This window comes from Oncorhynchus mykiss, chromosome 11, assembly GCF_013265735.2.
Source record: "Oncorhynchus mykiss isolate Arlee chromosome 11, USDA_OmykA_1.1, whole genome shotgun sequence".
In the NCBI taxonomy this organism is placed as follows: Eukaryota; Metazoa; Chordata; class Actinopteri; order Salmoniformes; family Salmonidae; genus Oncorhynchus; species Oncorhynchus mykiss.
In genome coordinates, this window is record NC_048575.1 from 274,694 (window position 1) to 293,511 (window position 18,818).

The 18,818-nt window shown below is 46.2% G+C and overlaps 1 protein-coding gene across 2 annotated transcripts in view; it reads left to right on the top strand.

Annotated features, from left to right (window-relative positions):
* Window positions 1-18,818, top strand: part of dlec1 (DLEC1 cilia and flagella associated protein) — a 114,489-nt gene that overhangs the window by 81,342 nt on the left and 14,329 nt on the right. For both annotated transcript variants that reach the window (XM_036934638.1, XM_036934639.1), the window contains exons 30-32: window positions 1,205-1,339; window positions 10,992-11,114; window positions 11,196-11,290. In XM_036934638.1, the coding sequence (XP_036790533.1) occupies window positions 1,205-1,339; window positions 10,992-11,114; window positions 11,196-11,290 (353 nt within the window). The remainder of the gene's footprint in view (window positions 1-1,204; window positions 1,340-10,991; window positions 11,115-11,195; window positions 11,291-18,818) is intronic.

Sequence of the window (18,818 nt, forward strand, 5' to 3'; positions counted from 1 at the left end):
ATATCTCACATAAGCATGAAATAAAAATAATAAATCATATTATTTATAAATGTTACCTAAATAATTCTGATTCCGCCACGACACTTCGTAAGAAGCATTTCAAGGTCCTGGAGTGGCCTAGCCAGTCTCCAGATCTCAACCCCATAAAAAAATCCTTGGAGGGAGTTGAAAGTCCGTGTTTCCCAGCAACAGCCCCAAAACATCCCTGCTCTAGAGGAGGGTTAGGGTTAGGGGCCAAAATACCAGCAACAGTGTGTGAAAACCTTGTGAAGACTTTACGTTTGACCTCTGTCATTGCCAACAAAGGGTATAAATTCCTAAAAAATCCTACAATGTGATTTTCTGGATTTTTTTTCTAATTTTGTCTGTCATAGTTGAAGTGTACCTATGACATACATTACAGGCCTCTCTCATCTTTTTAAGTGGGAGAACTTGCACAATTGGTGGCTGACTAAATACTTTTTTGCCCCACTGTATGTGTTTAACATGATCACAACATGTACAATGTGCCACAATTATGGGTTCAACATGATCACAACATGTACAATGTGCCACAATGATGGGTTCAACATGTACAATGTGCCACAAGTATGGGTTCAACATGATCACAACATGTACAATGTGCCACAATTATGGGTTCAACATGTACAATGTGCCACAATTATGGGTTCAACATAATCACAACATGTACAATGTGCCACAAGTATGGGTTCAACATGATCACAAGATGTACAATGTGCCACAATTATGGGTTCAACATGTACAATGTGCCACAATTATGGGTTCAACATGATCACAACATGTACAATGTGCCACAAGTATGGGTTCAACATGATCACAACATGTACAATGTGCCACAATTATGGGTTCAACATGTACAATGTGCCACAAGTATGGGTTCAACATGATCACAACATGTACAATGTGCCACAAGTATGGGTTCAACATGATTACAACATGTACAATGTGCCACAATTATGGGTTCAACATGTACAATGTGCCACAATTATGGGTTTAACATGATCACAACATGTACAATGTGCCACAAGTATGGGTTCAACATGTACAATGTGCCACAAGTATGGGTTCAACATTATCACAACATGTACAACGTTGTTACTGTGATAAGCATTCTGTTGTGTCGATGTGGCTGCGGATACCATCACATAAGCATGTATCAATGGTTGTTCCTTCTCACCTGGAGGACCTTGAGGAGGAGAAGGAGGAGGAAGGATCTGTCCACTCTGCGTCTCCTCAGAAGAGGCTCTTCTCTGTCTTCATCAGGCCGCATGAAGGCAACGCCTCCGACTACCCATACTGCATCACTCCACAGCAGATAGTACGTATAGCATACTACCCATACTGCATCACTCCACAGCAGATAGTACGTATAGCATACTACCCATACTGCATCACTCCACAGCAGATAGTACATATAGCATACTACCCATACTGCATCACTCCACAGCAGATAGTACGTATAGCATACTACCCATACTGCATCACTCCACAGCAGATAGTACGTATAGCATACTACCCATACTGCATCACTCCACAGCAGATGGAGGGCTTGTTTGACATTGCAGCCAACAGTGCAGGCGATTGCCGACTAACTGATCTGTGTAAATAGTCCGGGTGGCCATTTAATAAATTGTTCAGCAGTCTTATGGCTTGGGGGTAGAAACTATTCAGGAGCCTTTTGGACCTAGACTTGGCGCTCCGGGTATTGCTTGCCGTGTGGTAGTAGAGAAAAAAATCTATGACTTGGGTGACTGGAGTCTTTGACTATTTTTTGGGCCTTCCTCTGACACCGCCTAATATAGAGGTCCTGGATGGCAGGAAGCTTGGCCCCAGTGATGTACTGGGCCGTACGCACTACCCGCTATAGCACCTTACGGTCAGATGCCTAGCAGTTGCCATACCAGGCGGTGATGCAACTGGTCAGGATGGTGCAGCTGGAGCAGCTCGATGGTGCAGCTGGAGAACTTTTTGAGTATCTGGGGACACATGCCAAATATTTTCTGTCTTCTGTGGGGGAAAAGGTGTTGTCGTGCCCTCTCCACAGCTGTCTTGGTGTGTTTGGACCATGATAGTGTGTTGGTGATATTGACACCAAGGAACGTGAAACTCTGGACCCACTCCACTACAGCCCGTCAATGAGAATGGGGGCCTGTTCGGCCCGCCTTTTCCTGTAGTCCACAATCATCTCCTTTGTCTTGATCACGTTGAGGGAGAGATTGTTGTCCTGGCACCACACGGCCAGGTCTCTGACCTCCTCCCTTTAGGCTGTCTCGTCATTGTCGACTGTTGTGTCATCGGCAAACTTAATGATGGCGTTGGAGTCGTGGATGGCTGTGCAGTCATGAGTGAGTCCCATCGATGTGAATTTTATTGTATTTTTTTTATTTTTTATTTCACCTTTATTTAACCAGGTAGGCCAGTTGAGAACACCTTTATTTAACCAGGTAGGCTAGTTGAGAACACCTTTATTTAACCAGGTAGGCCAGTTGAGAACACCTTTATTTAACCAGGTAGGCCAGTTGAGAACACCTTTATTTAACCAGGTAGGCCAGTTGAGAACACCTTTATTTAACCAGGTAGGCCAGTTGAGAACACCTTTATTTAACCAGGTAGGCCAGTTGTGAACAAGTTCTCATTTACAACTGCGACCTGGCCAAGATAAAGCAAAGCAGTGCGACACAAACAACACAGAGTTACACATGGAGTAAAACAAACATACAGTCAATAACACATTAGAAAAGTCTATATACAGTGTGTGCAAATGTATAAGACTAGGGAGGTAAGGCAATAAATAGGCCATAGAGGCAAAATAATTACAATTTAGTATTAACACTGCAGGGATAGATGTGCAGATGATGATGTGCAAGTAGAGATACTGGGGTGAAAAAGAGCTAAAATAAATAACAATATGGAGATGAGGTAGTTGGGTGGGCTATTTACAGATGGGCTGTGTACAGGTGCAATGATCGGAAAGCTGCTCTGACAACTGATGCTTAAAGTTAGTGAGGGAACAACAGGCCCTCCGATTTCACACACTGAACTCTATCTGAGAAATCAAATGTTATTTGTTACATACACATGGTTAGCAGATGTTAATGTGAGTGTAGCGAAATTCTTGTGCTTCTAGTTCCGACAATGCAGTAATAACAACAAGTAATCTAACAATTCCACAACAACTACCTAATACACACAAGTGTAAAAGAATGAATAAGAATTTGTACATATAAATATATGGATGAGCGATGGCCGAACGGCATAGGCAAGATGCAGTAGATAGTATAGAGTACAGTATATACATATGAGATGACTAATGTAGGGTATGTAAACATTATATAAAGTGGCATTGTTTTTAGTAACTAGTGACACATTTATTACGTCCAATTGTTTGTTATTAAAGTGGCTATAGTCTTGAGTCAGTATGTTGGCAGCAGCCACTCAATGTTAGTGATGGGATATGTTCCGGATAGCCTCAAACAACAACATTGATGTATACGCTGATTCGGTGAGCGAGTTGGTGAACCAGGCGAGGCAATCAAGGCTGTTGAGTCTGCCGATAAGAATGTGGTAATTGACAGAGTCAAAAGCCTTGGCCCAGGTCGATGAGGACGGCTGCACAGTACGGCCTTTTATCGATGGCGGTTATGATATAATTTAAGACCTTGAGCGTGGCTGAGGTGTACCCATTACCAGCTCGGAAACCAGATTGCACAGTGGAGAAGGTACGGTGGGATTCGAAATGGTCGGTGATCTGTTTGTTAACTTGGCTTTCGAAGACTTTAGAAAGGCAGGGCAGGATAGATATAGGTCTGTAACAGTTTGTGGCTAGAGTGTCTACCCCTTTGAAGAGGGGGATGCCTGTGGCAGCTTTCCAATCTTTAGGGATCTCAGACAATTCGAAAGAGAGGTTTAACAGGCTAATAATAGGGGTTGCAACAATTGCGGCAGATAAATTTAGAAAGAGAAGGTCCAGATTGTCTAGCCCAGCTGATTTGTAGCAGTCCAGATTTTGCAGCTCTTTCAGAACATCAGCTATCTGGATTTGGGTGAAGGAGAAGCGGGGTGGGGGGCTTGGGCAAGTTGCTGTGGGGGGTGCATAGCTGTTGGCCGGGGCAGGTGGAAAGCCCTGGAAAAATGCTTATTGAAATTCTTAATTATTGTAGATTTATCGATGGTGACAGTGTTTCCTAGCCTCAGTTCAGTGCAGTGAATGGGGGCGTGTTTGGCCCTCTTTTTCCTGTAGTCCACGATCAGCTCCTTTGTCTTGCTCATGTTGAGGGAGAGGTTGTAGATTTTTGTTGAGAATCTGGGGACCCGTGACACATTTTTTCAGTCTCCTGAGGGGGAAAGGTGTTGCCGTGCCCTCTTCACGACTGTCTTGGTGAGTTTGGACCATGAAAGTTTGTTGGTGATGTGGACATCGAGGAACTTGAAATTCTCGACTCGCTCCACTAAAGCCCAGTCGATGTGAATGGGGGCTTGTTCAACCGTCCTTTTCCTGTAGTCCACGATCAGCTCCTTTGTCTTGCTCGCATTGCGGGAGAGGTTGTTGTCCTTGCACCACACGGCCAGGTCTCTGACCTCTTCCCTATAGGCTGTCTCATCGTTGTCGGTGATCAGGCCTACCACTGTTATGTTGTCAGCACGCTTAATGATGGTGTTGGAGTCGTGCTTGGCCACGCAGTCGTGGGAGAACAAAGAGTACAGGAGGGGACTAAGTACTCACCCCTGGGGGGTCCCGGTGTTGAGGATCATCGTAAAAGATGTGTTGTTGCCTACCCTTACCACCTGGGGAGGCGGCCCGTCAGGAAGTACAGGAAGTATAGGATCCAGTTTCAAAAGGAGGTGTTTAGTCCCAGGGTCCTTAGCTTAGTGATGAGCTTTGAGGGCACTATGGTGTTGAACGCTGAGCTGTAGTCAATGAACAGCATTCTCACATAGGTGTTCCTTTTGTCCAGGTGTGAAAGGGCAGTGTGGAGTGCGATTGAGATTGCGTCATCTGTGGATCTTTTGGGGCGGTATGCGAATTGGAGTGGGTCTAGGGTTTTCGGGATGATGGTGTTGATGTGAGCCATGACCAGCCTTTCAAAGCACTTCATGGCTACCGAGGTGAGTGTTACGAGGCGGTAGTCATTTAGGCAGGTTACCTTCACTTTCTTGGGCACAGGGATTATTTTGGTGGTCTGCTTGAAACATGTAGGTATTACAGACTCGGTCAGGGAGAGGTTGAAAATATCAGTGAAGACACTTGCCAGTTTGTCAGCGCATGCTCTGAGTACACTTCCTGGTAATCCATCTGGCCCCACGACCTAGTGAATGTTGACCTGTTTAAAAGTCTTGCTCAGCTTGGCAATGGAGAGCGTGATCACACAGTCGAGCCTTTAGCTCGATGCGGATGTTGCCTGTAATCCATGGCTTCTTGTTGGGATAATGTAGCGTAGCATCCGCGTCATCTGACCATTTCCGTAGGTACTCTACCTCAGATGAGCAATACCTCGAGACTTTGTTAATATTACACATCGCGCTCCACCTGTTATTGAAAAATAGACACACACCCCCAAGCCTCGTCTTACCAGACATAGCTGTTCCTGCAGATGCACGGAAAACACAGCCAACTGTGTATTATCTGTGTCGTGGTTCAGCCTCATCTCGGTGAAACATAAGATATTACAGATTTTAATGTCCCGTTGATAGGATAGTCTCAACCGGAGATCATCTAGTTTATTTTCCAGTGATTGCACGTTAGCCAATAGAACGGATGGTAGAGGCGGGTTTTGCCGACTAATTCTCACACCCCGATCTCTGCCCCTTGTATTTCCATTTTTTCTTCACTTGGGCCTGGTCTCGGAGAACTAGTATATCCTTCAAATAATTAATTTAAAAATCTTTGTTCAGTTAGAGGTTGCTTTTTCTGATATCCAGACGCTCTTTTCGGTCATAAGAGACAGTAGCAGCAACATTATGTACAAAAAACCCCACAAAATAGCACAGTTGATTAGGAGCCCGTAAACCAGTGCTATTATCATCAAATCCAGTCAGTGATGAGAGAATAGTCAGATTAACTGATACCTGACATGGTGGCATAGCAGGAAATTGGAGTACCGTGAACCAAGAGGTTGTGAGTTCAAATCCCAGGTGAGGACATGTTGAATAATAATGACAGAATAATTTAACATTCACAATGTAATTGTGTGTCAATATGTCAGTTAAAAGCACTGTGTGTGCACTGTGAATGCAACGTTCACATGAAACGTATCTAGAACATGAATATCTTATGTTCTGTGCACATGGCAACCATGTTCTGTGTATGCTTGGTGGAACTCCGAAGAAGACGTCAGCTTGACTTAGAAATGTCAGTCATCAGTTTACATCCTGTACAATAGATTAAAGTGAGCATAAAGAAATCTCTGTCTACTTTTGTTGTTGAGTGCTCCAACTCCTCCTTTCTACCTCGAATGTGTCCTTTTGGAAGTTTTTCTTGGTAATCCATTCTCATGTTTGGTGGAAAGTTGATTGAATACTCTCCTAACCCACAGAAAACTGGACACATTCATGTTTTTGCAATGTTCTCATTTAATATGTCTATAACATTAATATATTATGTTCTGAGAACATGGTAACCATGCTCGGTAAGTTCTTTTTGATATGAAGGGAATGGTCTCTTGGAAACATTCCTTGCACATAACGGAAACATTCTTATGAAAACGCTAGTTAATGACCTAATGAGACTCTTAAGGGAATGTTTGTTGTTAGCTAGGTACAGCAGACTGCCCATACATACTGCCTCACTACCCATATCCGTACAGTCCGCCCGGAGGATTCAACTCGGGTCAGGGTCGGTGGGTCCGATGTGGTAGGATCCCCTTGTGGGACTGACCTCCGATCGGGCTCAGCCTCCCCGGGCGCATTTCCTCCGTCGTTGGTGCGCCTCGACAGGCTCTGGGTCGGCTTGGAAGGGCTGGGGGCAAAGTTGGCTACCGGTTTCGGCCGTGAGCTTACAGCGCCCCTGCTCCGTACTCGCCTCTTCCCGGGGCCAAGGACTTAGTATCCGCTGTGTCATGTCTCCCTACGGGGGGGGGGCATGAATGTCAACCAGGTCGGACCACGTTGCGTCGCCAGGGCGGGGATCGGCTCACGTAAACTGGCGCCAGGGGTCAGCGGCGATGTTGGCAACCCACCCGACCCATCTTGAAACACGGACCAAGGAGTCTAACCTCTCTGGGATTAGTGTCCCACGCTAGCGTCCCACCTCGACAACAGCCAGTGAAATTGCAGGGCGCCAAATTCAAACAACAGAAATATCATATTTAAAATTCCTCAAACAAACAAGTATTATACACCATTTTAAAGATACACGTCTTGTTAATCCAGCCGCTGTGTCAGATTTCAAAAGGCTTTACGGTGAAAGCACACCATGCGATTATGTTAGGACAGCGCCTAGCCACAAAAAACCATACAGACCATTTCCAGCCAAGGAGGGGACTCACAAAAGTCAGAAATAGCGATTAAATTAATCACTATCCTTTGATGATCTTCAACTGGTGGCACTCCCAGGACTCCATGTTACACAATAAATGTTAGTTTTGTTCAATAAAGTCCCTCTTTATGTCCAAATACCTTGTTTGCGTGTTTAGTTCAGTAATCCAAAGGCACAAAGCGCGATCACAACATCGACGAAAAGTTTTTAAAAAGTTCCATTAAAGATCGTAGAAACATGTCAAACGATGTTTTAATCCATCTTTAGGATCTTTTTATCATGAATATTCAATAATATTTCAACCGGACAATACCGTTTTCATTAGAAAGGAAAGAGAACGAAAAGCGGGCTCACGGCCACGAGCGATAAACAACTCAAGGCTTTCAGCTGAGCCACTTGCTTTGAGTAGTCTTATTCTCACCTCTTTCACAATAGAAGCCTGAAACAACTTCTAAAGACTGTTGACGTCTACTGGAAGCCTTAGGAAGTGCAATCTGACCCCACAAACACTGGATACTGGATAGGCATTCACTTAAAAAACTACAAACTTAAGAATTCCCACTGTTTGGATTTTTCTCAGGTTTTCGCCTGCCATATGAGTTCTGTTATACTCACAGACATTATTGTAACAGTTTTGGAAACTTTAGAGTGTTTCCTATCCAATGCATATCCTAGCTTCTGGGCCTGAGTAACAGGCAGTTTACTCTGGGCACGCTTTTCATCCAAACTTCCCAATGCTGCCCCCTATCCCAATGAAGCTAACGCATGCTCTAGTCAGAGGGTTTTCTCCGAATACACCCCGTCTCGCAATGAAAGTGAGGGCCGGGGCGCGCACCACCGGCCCGTCTCGCTCGCTCTGTCAGGGAGGTGGAGTGTGTGCAATAGGACCCAAAAGATGGCGAACTATGCCTGGGCAGGGTGAAGCAAGAGGAAACTCTGGTGGAGGTCCGTAGTGGTCCTGACGTGCAAATCGGTCATCCCGACCTGGGTATAGGGGCGAAAGACTAATCAAATCATTTAATAGCTGGTTCCCTCCGAAGTTTCCCCCAGGATAGCTGGCGCTCAAAGTCTCCCAGTTTTATCTGGTAAAGCAAATGATTAGAGGTCTTGGGGCCAAACCGATCTCAACCTGTTCTCAAACTTTAAATGGGTAAGAAGCCTGGCTCGCTGGCTTGGAGCCGGGCGTGGAATGCGAGCTGCCTAGTGGGCCATTTTTGGTATGCAGAACTGGCGCTGTCGGATGAACCAAACGCCGGGTTAAGGCGCCCACTGCCAGCGCTTATCAGACTCCAGAAAAGGTGTTGCTCGATATAGACAGCAGGACGGTGGCCATGGAAGTCGGAATCTGCTAAGGAGTGTGTAACAACTCACCTGCCGAATCAACTAGCCCTGAAAATGGATGGCGCTGGAGTGTCGGGCCCATACCCGGCCGTCGCTGGCAATGAGAGCCTCGAGGGCTATGCCGCGACAAGTAGGAGGGCCGCCGTGGTGAGCTCGGAAGCCTCACATGTGCTGTTGAACAGCAGTTGAACATGTGTCAGTCGGTCCTAAGAGATGGGTGAACGCCGTTCGGAAGGGAGTCGGTAGAAAGGGAGTCGGGTTCAGATCCCCGAATCCAGAGTGGCAGAGTCCCGGGAGGAGTTATCTTTTCTTTGTGAAGGGCAGGGCGCCCTGGAATGGGTTCGCCCCAAGAGAGTGGCCCAAGCCCTGGAAAGCGATGCGGTTCTGGTGGCGTCCGGTGAGCTCTCGCTGGCCCTTGTAAATCTGGGGGAGAGGGTGTAAATCTCGCTCCAGGCCGTACTCATATCCGCAGAGGTCTCCAAGGTGAACAGCCTCTGGCATGTTAGAACAATGTATGTATGTATGTAAGGGAAGTCGGCAAGACAGATCCCCTCTAAGGGCTGGGTCGGTCAGGCTGGGGTGCGAAGTGGGGCTCTCGCCACGGCTGGGGGAGCAGTTGCTTCGTTGCCCTCCTCTCGCCACCGTTTGAAGTTCATTGTGCGGCCCATCTTGTGGTCTCTCGTGCGTGGTCTCGCAAGGGGGTTCATCGAGGTGGTGTCTGGCGGTGGGCCGAAAGCAAACCATTGGGGGGTTGGATCCGATGGTTGGCGGCGGCAACTCTGGACGCGTGTTGGGCCCTTCTCGCGGATCTCCTCAGCTACGGCGGCCCCGTTCGTCAGCCCTGTTCGTGCCTAGTAGCTTAGAACTGATCTAGACCAGGGGATTCCAACTGTTTAATTAAAACAAAGCATCGCAAAGGCCCAAGGTGGGTGTTGACGCGAAGTGATTTCTGCCCAGTGCTCTTCAAGTCAAAGTGAAGAAATTCAATAATTCAATGAAGCGCTAGTAAAGGGCGGAGTGAGTATGACTCGATTAAGGTAGCCAAGTGCCTCGACATCTAATTAGTGATGCGCATGAATGGATGAACGAGATTCACACTGTCCATACTTACTATCTAGTGAAACTACAGCCAAGGGAACGGGCTTGGCGGAATCAGTGGGGAAAGAATGGACAGTTTTTGCATTGCGTAAACAACAACAGTAATCGTCTGATTGCGGGGATGCAGGGCTGTGTTCAAAACCACTACAAGTGTGCTTGTTCTATTTCCTCACCGGCACAGCTTGGAGAGCTCTAAAAATAGCCTTCTAGTGTCTTCTTCGAGTCAGAAAATAGCATTGAAATGACTTAGGAACTGCACACTTTGTAGAAGTGTGGCCACTTGGAGACACCAGTTAGTCCCCGCATTGAAACCCACAGTTTAGAGAGGTGAGGCCACTTGGAGACAAATGTTAGTCCTCTCACTCAAACCCATACTTTGGAGAGGTGAGGCCACTTGGAGACACCAGTTAGTCCTCTCACTCTGCACCTACCCCACATCTTCCAGGAATATTGTTACCCTTTTACTGAATGTATCCAGAATATTTTCAAATTTTGTAATCAAAATGTACATAAAATCAACAGAGTAATGTTTGGTTTCAGTCTTGTGTCAGGTGAACTGTTGTGTCCTCACATTTGGTCTAATAATTTTCTCATGAACTCCAAACTGTTCCCTTTTAATTGCTACCATGCGTATGCATATGCATTTAATTTTTCTTCTGAAACAAACATTACAACGTTGCCCTAGCCATAAAGGGTTAAGGAGTGGCTCTCCCATAAGCACCAAACAGGTAGCAGCAGCTGGTTCTGGTTCTGGTCTGTTTAGACACCAATGTGATAGCAGCTGGGTCTGGTCTGCTTAGTTCATTGACGCTATATGTCTCTCTTCCATCTCTGGATAGTACATACAGCAGACTACCCATACAGCATCACTCTACAACAGATAGTACACACAGCAGACTACCCATACTGCATCACCCTACAGCAGACTACCCATACTGCATCACCCCACAACAGATAGTATGTCCATCTTTAAGAGACCATCACGTTAATTGTGCTGTATACAGCAGACTGGAAAGCAGGTATGTTGACCAGTCTTATAACCTTGTTGTTATTCCAGAATGTCCCAGCAGGGGGAAGCAGCACCATCCACGTCTCCTTCACTCCCCTGACCCTGTCAGAACTGACCTCTAATGCTGCCTGTGTATCCTTCGCTTTGGGCTTCATGAGCCTTGACTCCAAGGTAATATGGTTCCTTCCAAATTTGATGTGCCATGATTCTGTCACCATGTTATGTTTGGTACTCACATGTGTGTCTTTCCAGGTGTCGTCCTGTATCCCAGGTAAGGTTCAAAGGGCTCAGGGTCAGGATCTGGAACCTCTCAGATTGGACCTCCAGGCCTCCGTCAGACCTGCCGTGTAAGAAACCACTATTGACCATTATGCTTAATTGGGTGGTTTCCAAGACTAAAACGTACAGTGCCTTGCAAAAGTATTCATCCCCCTTGTCGTTTTTTTACTATTTTGTTGCATTACAACCTGTAATTTAAATAGATTTTGGGGGGATTTCATGTAATGGACATACACAAAAAAAGTCCAAATTGGTGAAGTGAAATGAAAAAAATTACTTGTTCCAAAAATTTCAAAATAATTATAAACAGAAAATTGGTACGTGCATATGTATTCATCCCCTTTGCTATGAAGCCCCTAAATAAGATCTGGTGCAACCAAATACCTTCAGAAGTCACATAATTTGTTAAATAAAGTCCACCTGTGTGCAATCTAAGTGTCACATGATCTCAGTATATATACACCTGTTCTGAAAGGCCCCAGAGTCTGCAACACCACTAAGCAAAGGGCACCACCAAGCAAGCGGCACCATGAAGACCAAGGATCTCTCCAAACAGGTCAGGGACAAAGTTATGGAGAAGTACAGACCAGGGTTGGGTCATAAATAAATACCCTAAACTTTGAAAATCCCACGGTGCACCGTTAAATCCGTTATTACAAAATGGAAAGAATATGCCACCACAACAAACCTGCCAAGAGAGAGCCAAACTCATGGACCAGGCAAGGAGGGCATTAATCAGAGAGGCAACAAAGAGACCAAATATAACCCTGAAGGAGCTGCAAAGCTCCACGGCGGAGATTAGAGTATCTGTCCATAGGACCACTTTAAGCCGTACACTCCACAGAGCTGGGCTTTACGGAAGAGTTGCCAGAAAAAGCCAATGCTTCAAGAAAAAAATAAGAAAACATGTTCGCTGTTCACCCAAAGGCATGTGGGAGACTCCCCATACACATAAAATAACGTACTCTGGTCAGATGAGACTAAAATTGAGGTTTTTGGCTATCAAGGAAAACGCTATGTCTGGAGCAAACCCTGTTTTTCATCGGCAGGGAGTGAGAAACTGGTTGGAATTGAAGGAATGATGGATGGAAATAAATACAGGGAAATTCTTGAGGAAACCTGTTTCAGTCTTTGAGACTGGGACGGAGGTTCACCTTCCAGCAGGACAATGACCCTAAGCATACTGCTAAAGCAACACTCAAGTGGTTTAAGGGGAAACATTTAAATGTCTTGGAATGGCCTAGTCAAAGCCCAGACCTCAATCCAATTGAGAATCTGTGGTATGACTTAAATATTGCTGTACACCAGCAGAGCCCATCCAACTTGAAGGAGCTGGAGCAGTTTTGCCATGAAATGCGCCAAGCTTATAGAGACATACCACAAGAGACTTGCAGCTGTAATTGCTGCAAAAGGTGGCTCTACAAAGTATTGACTTTGGGGGGTGAATAGTTATGCACACTTAAGTGTACAGTTTATTTTGTCTTATTTCTTGCTTGTTTCACAATAAAAAATATTTAGCATCTTCAAAGTGTTATGTAAATCAAATGATACAAACCCCTCAAAAATCTATTTTAATTCCAGATTGTAAGGCAACAAAATAGGTAAAATGCCAAGGGGGGTGAATACTTTCGCAAGCCACTGTTCTTTCAATGGAGATTCTCCATTGAGCTTCCTTTAAGTCCAGGACTTGGCTTAATCGGCGTCCGCGAAAACTATCCCAATGTGTGGCAGAACAGATAGGTTCTGTAAACCTACTGAAAACCTATCTGTTCTGTAAACCTACTGTTCTGTAAACCAACTGAATGTGTAGCATTATATCCCAATGTGTAGCAGAACAGATCTGTAAACCTAGCTGTTCTGTAAACCTAGCTGTTCTGTAAATCAACTGTTCTGTAAACCTAGCTGTTCTGTCAACCTAGCTGTTCTATAAACCTAGCTGTTCTGTAAATCAACTGAATGTATGAAATTGTAGAGCAGGTGGTCATCTCTTCAGCCTGTCAGTGACTTCCTGTCTGTGTTCATCTCTTTAGCCTGTCAGTGACTTCCTGTCTGTGTTCATCTCTTTAGCCTGTCAGTGACTTCCTGTCTGTGTTCATCTCTTCAGCCTGTCAGTTACTTCCTGTCTGTGTTCATCTCTTCAGCCTGTCACTGACTTCCTGTCTGTGTTCATCTCTTTAGCCGGTCAAATCAAATCACATTTTATTAGTCACATGCGCCGACTACAACAGGTGTAGACCTCAGAGTGAAATGCTTACTTACAAACCCTTAACCAACAATGCAGTTAAAAAGAATATGGATAAGAATAAAAAAAAGTAACAAGTCATTAAAGAGCAGCAGTATAATAACAATAGCGAGACCATATACAGGGGGGTACCGGTAAAGAGTCAATATGTGGGGGCACTGGTTAGTTGAGGTAATATGTACATGAAGGTAGAGTTATTAAAGTGACTATGCATAGATAACAACAGAGAGTAGCAGCTGTGTAAAAGATTGTCTGAGTAGCCATTTGATTAGGTGTTCAGGAGTCTTATGGCTTAGGGTTAGAAGCTGTTTAGAAGCCTCTTGGACCTAGACTTTGCGCTCCGGTACCGCTTGCCGTGCAGTAGCTGAGAGAAAAGTCTATGACTTGGGTGGCTGGAGTCTTTGACAATTTTTAGGGCCTTCCTCTGACACCGCCTGGTATAGAGGTCCTGGATGGCAGGAAGCTTGGCCCCAGTGATGTACTGGGCCATTCACACTACCCTCTGTAGTGCCTTGCGGTCAGAGGCCGAGCAGTTGCCAGCTGTAGAACCCTTTGAGGACCCATGCCAAATCTTTTCAGTCTCCTGAGGGGGAATACGTTTTGTCGTGCCTTCTTCACGACTGTCTTGGTGTGCTTGGACCAGGTTAGTTTGTTGGTGATGCTTTCAACCTGCTCCACTGCAGCCCCGTCGATGAGAATGGGGGCGTGCTCGGTCTTCTTTTTCCTGTGGTCCACAATCATCTCCTTAGTCTTGATCACGTTGAGGGAGAGGATGATGTCCTGGCACCACACGGCCAGGTCTCTGACCACCTCCCAAAAGGCTGTCTCATCATTGTCGGTGATCAGGCCTACCACTATTGTGTCATCTGCAAACTTATTGATGGTGTTGGAGTCGTGTCTGGCCATGCAGTCATGAGTGAACAGGGAGTACAGGAGCGGACTGAGCACGCACCCCTGAGGGGCCCCCATGTTGAGGATCAGCGTAGCGAATCAGCGTTGCTACATACCCTTACCACCTAGGGGCGGCCCGTCAGGAAGTCCAGGATCCAGTTCCAGAGGGTGGTGTTTAGTCCCAGGGTCCTTAGCTTATTGATGAGCTTTGAGGGCACTTCCGCGCCGACAGAGATTGCAGCCTCGCTTCGCGTTCCTAGGAAACTATGCAGTATTTCGTTTTTTTATGTGTTATTTCTTACATTGTTACCCCAGGAAATATTAGGTTTTATTACATATAGCCGGGAGGAACTATTGGATATAAGAGCAACGTCAACTCACCAACATTACGACCAGGAATACGACTTTCCCGAAGCGGATCCCCTGTTTGGTCCACCACCCAGGACAATGGATCGGATCCCAGCCGCCGACCCAAAACAACTGCGCCGCAGAAGGGGCAGACGGAGCGGTCTTCTGGTCAGGCTCCGTAGACGGGCACATCGCGCACCGCTCCCGAGTTTACTACTCACCAATGTCCAGTCTCTTGACAACAAGGTTGATGAAATTCGAGCAAGGGTTGCCTTCCAGAGAGACATCAGAGATTGTAACATTCTTTGTTTCACGGAAACATGGCTCACTCTGGATACGTTATCAGAGTCAGTACAGCCACCTGGTTTCTTCACGCACCGCGCCGACAGAAACAAACATCTCTCTGGTAAGAAGAAGGGCAGGGGTGTATGCCTTATGATTAACGAGACGTGGTGTGATCATAACAACATACAGCAGTCATTTTGTTCACCTGACATAGAATTCCTTACAATCAAATGCCAACCGCATTATCTACCAAGAGAATTAACTTCGATCATAATCACAGTCGTGTATATCCCCCCCAAGCAGACACATCGACAGCCCTGAAATAACTTAATTTGACTCTATGTAAACTGGAAACCACATATCCTGAGGCTGCATTTATTGTAGCTGGGGATTTTAACAAGGCTAATCTGAAAACAAGGCTCCCTAAATTTCATCAGCATATCGAATGCGCGACCCGGGCTGGAAAAACCCTGGATCATTGTTATTCTAACTTCCGCGATGCATATAAAGCCCTCCCCTGCCCTCCTTTCGGAAAATCTGACCATGACTCCATTTTGTTGCTCCCAGCCTATAGAAAGAAACTAAAACAGGAAGCACCCGTGCTCAGGTCTGTTCAATGCTGGTCCGACCAATCGGATTCCACGCTTCAAGATTGCTTCAATCACGTGGACTGGGATATGTTCCGCATAGCGTTGGACAATAACATAGATGAATTCGCTGATTCGGTGATCGCGTTTATTAGCACGTGCATCGGTGTCTATTAAAACATTCCCCAACCAGAAACCGTGGATTGATAGCAGCATTCGCGCAAAACTGAACTCGCGAACCACTGCTTTTAATCAAGGCAAGGTGACCGGAAACATGACCAAATACAAACAGTTTAGCTATTCCCGCCGCAAGGCAATCAAACAAGCTAAGCGTCAATATAGAGACAAAGTAGAGTTGCAATTCAACGGCTCAGACACGAGAGGTATGTTGCAGGGTACAACAGTCAATCACGGACTACAAAAGGAAAACCAGCCCCGTCGCGGACCACAATGTCTAGCTCCCAGACAAACTAAACAACTTCTTTGCTCGGTTTGAGGACAATACAGTGCCACTGACACGGCCCGCTGCCAAAACCTGCGGGCTCTCCTTCACTGCAGCCAACGTGAGTAAAATATTTAAACGTGTTAACCCTCGCAAGGCTGTCGGCTCAGACGGTATCCCCAGCCGCATCCTCAGAGCATGCGCAGACCAGCTAGCTGGCTGATGTGTTTACGGACATATTCAATCAATCCTTATCCCAGTCTGCTGTTCCCACATGCTTCAAGAGGGCCGCCATTGTTCCTGTTCCCAAGAAAGCTAAGGTAACTGAGCTAAATGACTATCGTTCTGTTGCACTCACTTCCGTCATCATGAAGTGCTTTGAGAGACTAGTCAAGGACCATATCACCTCCACTCTACCTGACACCCTAGACCCACTCCAATTTGCTTACCGCCCCAAACAGGTCCACAGACGCTGCAATCACATTGCACACTGCCCTAACCCATCTGGACAAGAAGAATACCTATGTGAGAATGCTGTTCATCGACTACAGCTCAGCATTTAACACCATAGTACCCTCCAAACTCGTCATTAAACTTGAGACCCTGGGTCTCGATCCCGCCCTGTGCAACTGGGTACTGGACTTCCTGACGGGCCACCCCCAGCTGGTGAGGGTAGGTAACAACATCTTCACCCCGCTGATCCTCAACACTGGGGCCCCACAAGGGTGCGTTCTGAGCCCTCTCCTGTACTCCCTGTTCACCCATGACAGCGTGGCCATGCACGCCTCCAACTCAATCATCACGTTTGCGGACGACACAACAGTGGTTACCAACAACGATGAGACGGCCTACAGGGAGGAGGTGAGGGCCCTCGGAGTGTGGTGTCAGGAAAATAACCTCACAATCAACGTCAACAAAACAAAGGAGATGATCGTGGAAACAGCAGAGGGAGCACCCCCAAATCCACAGACTGGACAATAGTGGAGAAGTTGGAAAGTTCCTCTGCGTACACATCACGGACAAACTGAAATGGTCCACCCACACAGACAGCGTGGTGAAGAAGGCCCAACAGCGCCTCTTCAACCTCAGGAGGCTGAAGAAATTTGGCTTGTCACCAAAAACACTCACAAACTTTTACAGATGCACAATCGAGAGCATCCTGTTGGGCTGTATCACCGCCTGGTACGGCAACTGCTTTGCCCACAACCATAAGGCTCTCCAGAGGGTAGTGAGGTCTGCACAACGCATCACCGGGGGCAAACTACCTGCCCTCCAGGACACCTACACCACCCGATGTCACAGGAAGGCCAAAAATATAATCAAGACAACAACCCGATCCACTGCCTGTTCACCCCGCTATCATCCAGAAGGCGAGGTCAGTACAGGTGCATCAAAGCTGGGACCGAGAGACTGAAAAACAGCTTCTATCTCAAGGCCATCAGACTGTTAAACAGCCATCACTAACATTGAGTGGCTGCTGCCAACATACAGACTCAACTCCAGCCACTTTAATAACAAACAATTGGACGTAATAAAGGTATCACTAGTCACTTTAAACAATGCCACTTTATTTAATGTTTACATAGCCTACATTACTCATCTCATATGTATATACTCTACTCTATACCATCTACTGAATCTTGCCTATGCCGTTCGGCCATCGCATATATTTTCATGTACATATTCTTATTAATTCCTTTACACTTGTGTGTAAAAGGTAGTTGTTGTGAAATTGTTAGATTACTTGTTAGATGTTACTGCACGGTCGGAACTATAAGCACAAGCATTTCACTACACTCACATTAACATCTGCTAACCATGTGTAGGTGACAAATAAAATGGTATTTTATTTCATTTGAATGCTAAGCTGTAGTCAATGAATAGCATTCTCACTTAGGTGTTCCTTTTGTCCAGGTGGGAAAGGGCAGTGTGGAGTGTGATTGAGATTGCATCATCTGTGGATCTGTTTGGGCAGTATGCAATTTGGAGTGGGTCTAGGGTTTCTGGGATAATGGTGTTGATGTGAGCCATGACCAGCCTTTCAAAGCACTTCATGGCTACAGACGTGAGTGCTGCGTGTTGGTATTACAGACTTGGACAGGGAGAGGTTGAAAATGTCAATGAAGACACTGTCAGGGACTTACTGTCTGTGTTCATCTCTTTAGTCTGTCAGTGACTTACTGTCTGTGTTCATCTCTTTAGCCTGTCAGCAACTTGCTCTGTGTTCCTCTGACTCCCTCATAGCTTGTCAGTGACTTGCTCTGTGTTCCTCTGACTCCCTCATTGCCTGTCAGTGACTTGCTGTGTGTTCCTCTCCTGACTCCCTCATAGCCTGTCAGTGACTTGCTGTGTGTTCCTCTGACTCCCTCATTGCCTGTCAGTGACTTGCTGTGTGTTCCTCTCCTGACTCCCTCATAGCCTGTCAGTGACTTGCTGTGTGTTCCTCTGACTCCCTCATAGCCTGTCAGTGACTTGCTGTGTGTTCCTCTGACTGCCTCATAGCCTGTCAGTGACTTGCTGTGTGTTCCTCTCCTGACTCCCTCATAGCCTGTCAGTGACTTGCTGTGTGTTCCTCTGACTCCCTCATAGCCTGTCAGTGACTTTCTGTGTGTTCCTCTGACTCCCTCATAGCCTGTCAGTGACTTGCTGTGTGTTCCTCTCCTGACTCTCTCATAGCCTGTCAGTGACTTTCTGTGTGTTCCTCTGACTCCCTCATAGCCTGTCAGTGACTTGCTGTGTTGCTCTGACTCCCTCATAGCCTGTCAGTGACTTGCTGTGTGTTCCTCTGACTCCCTCATAGC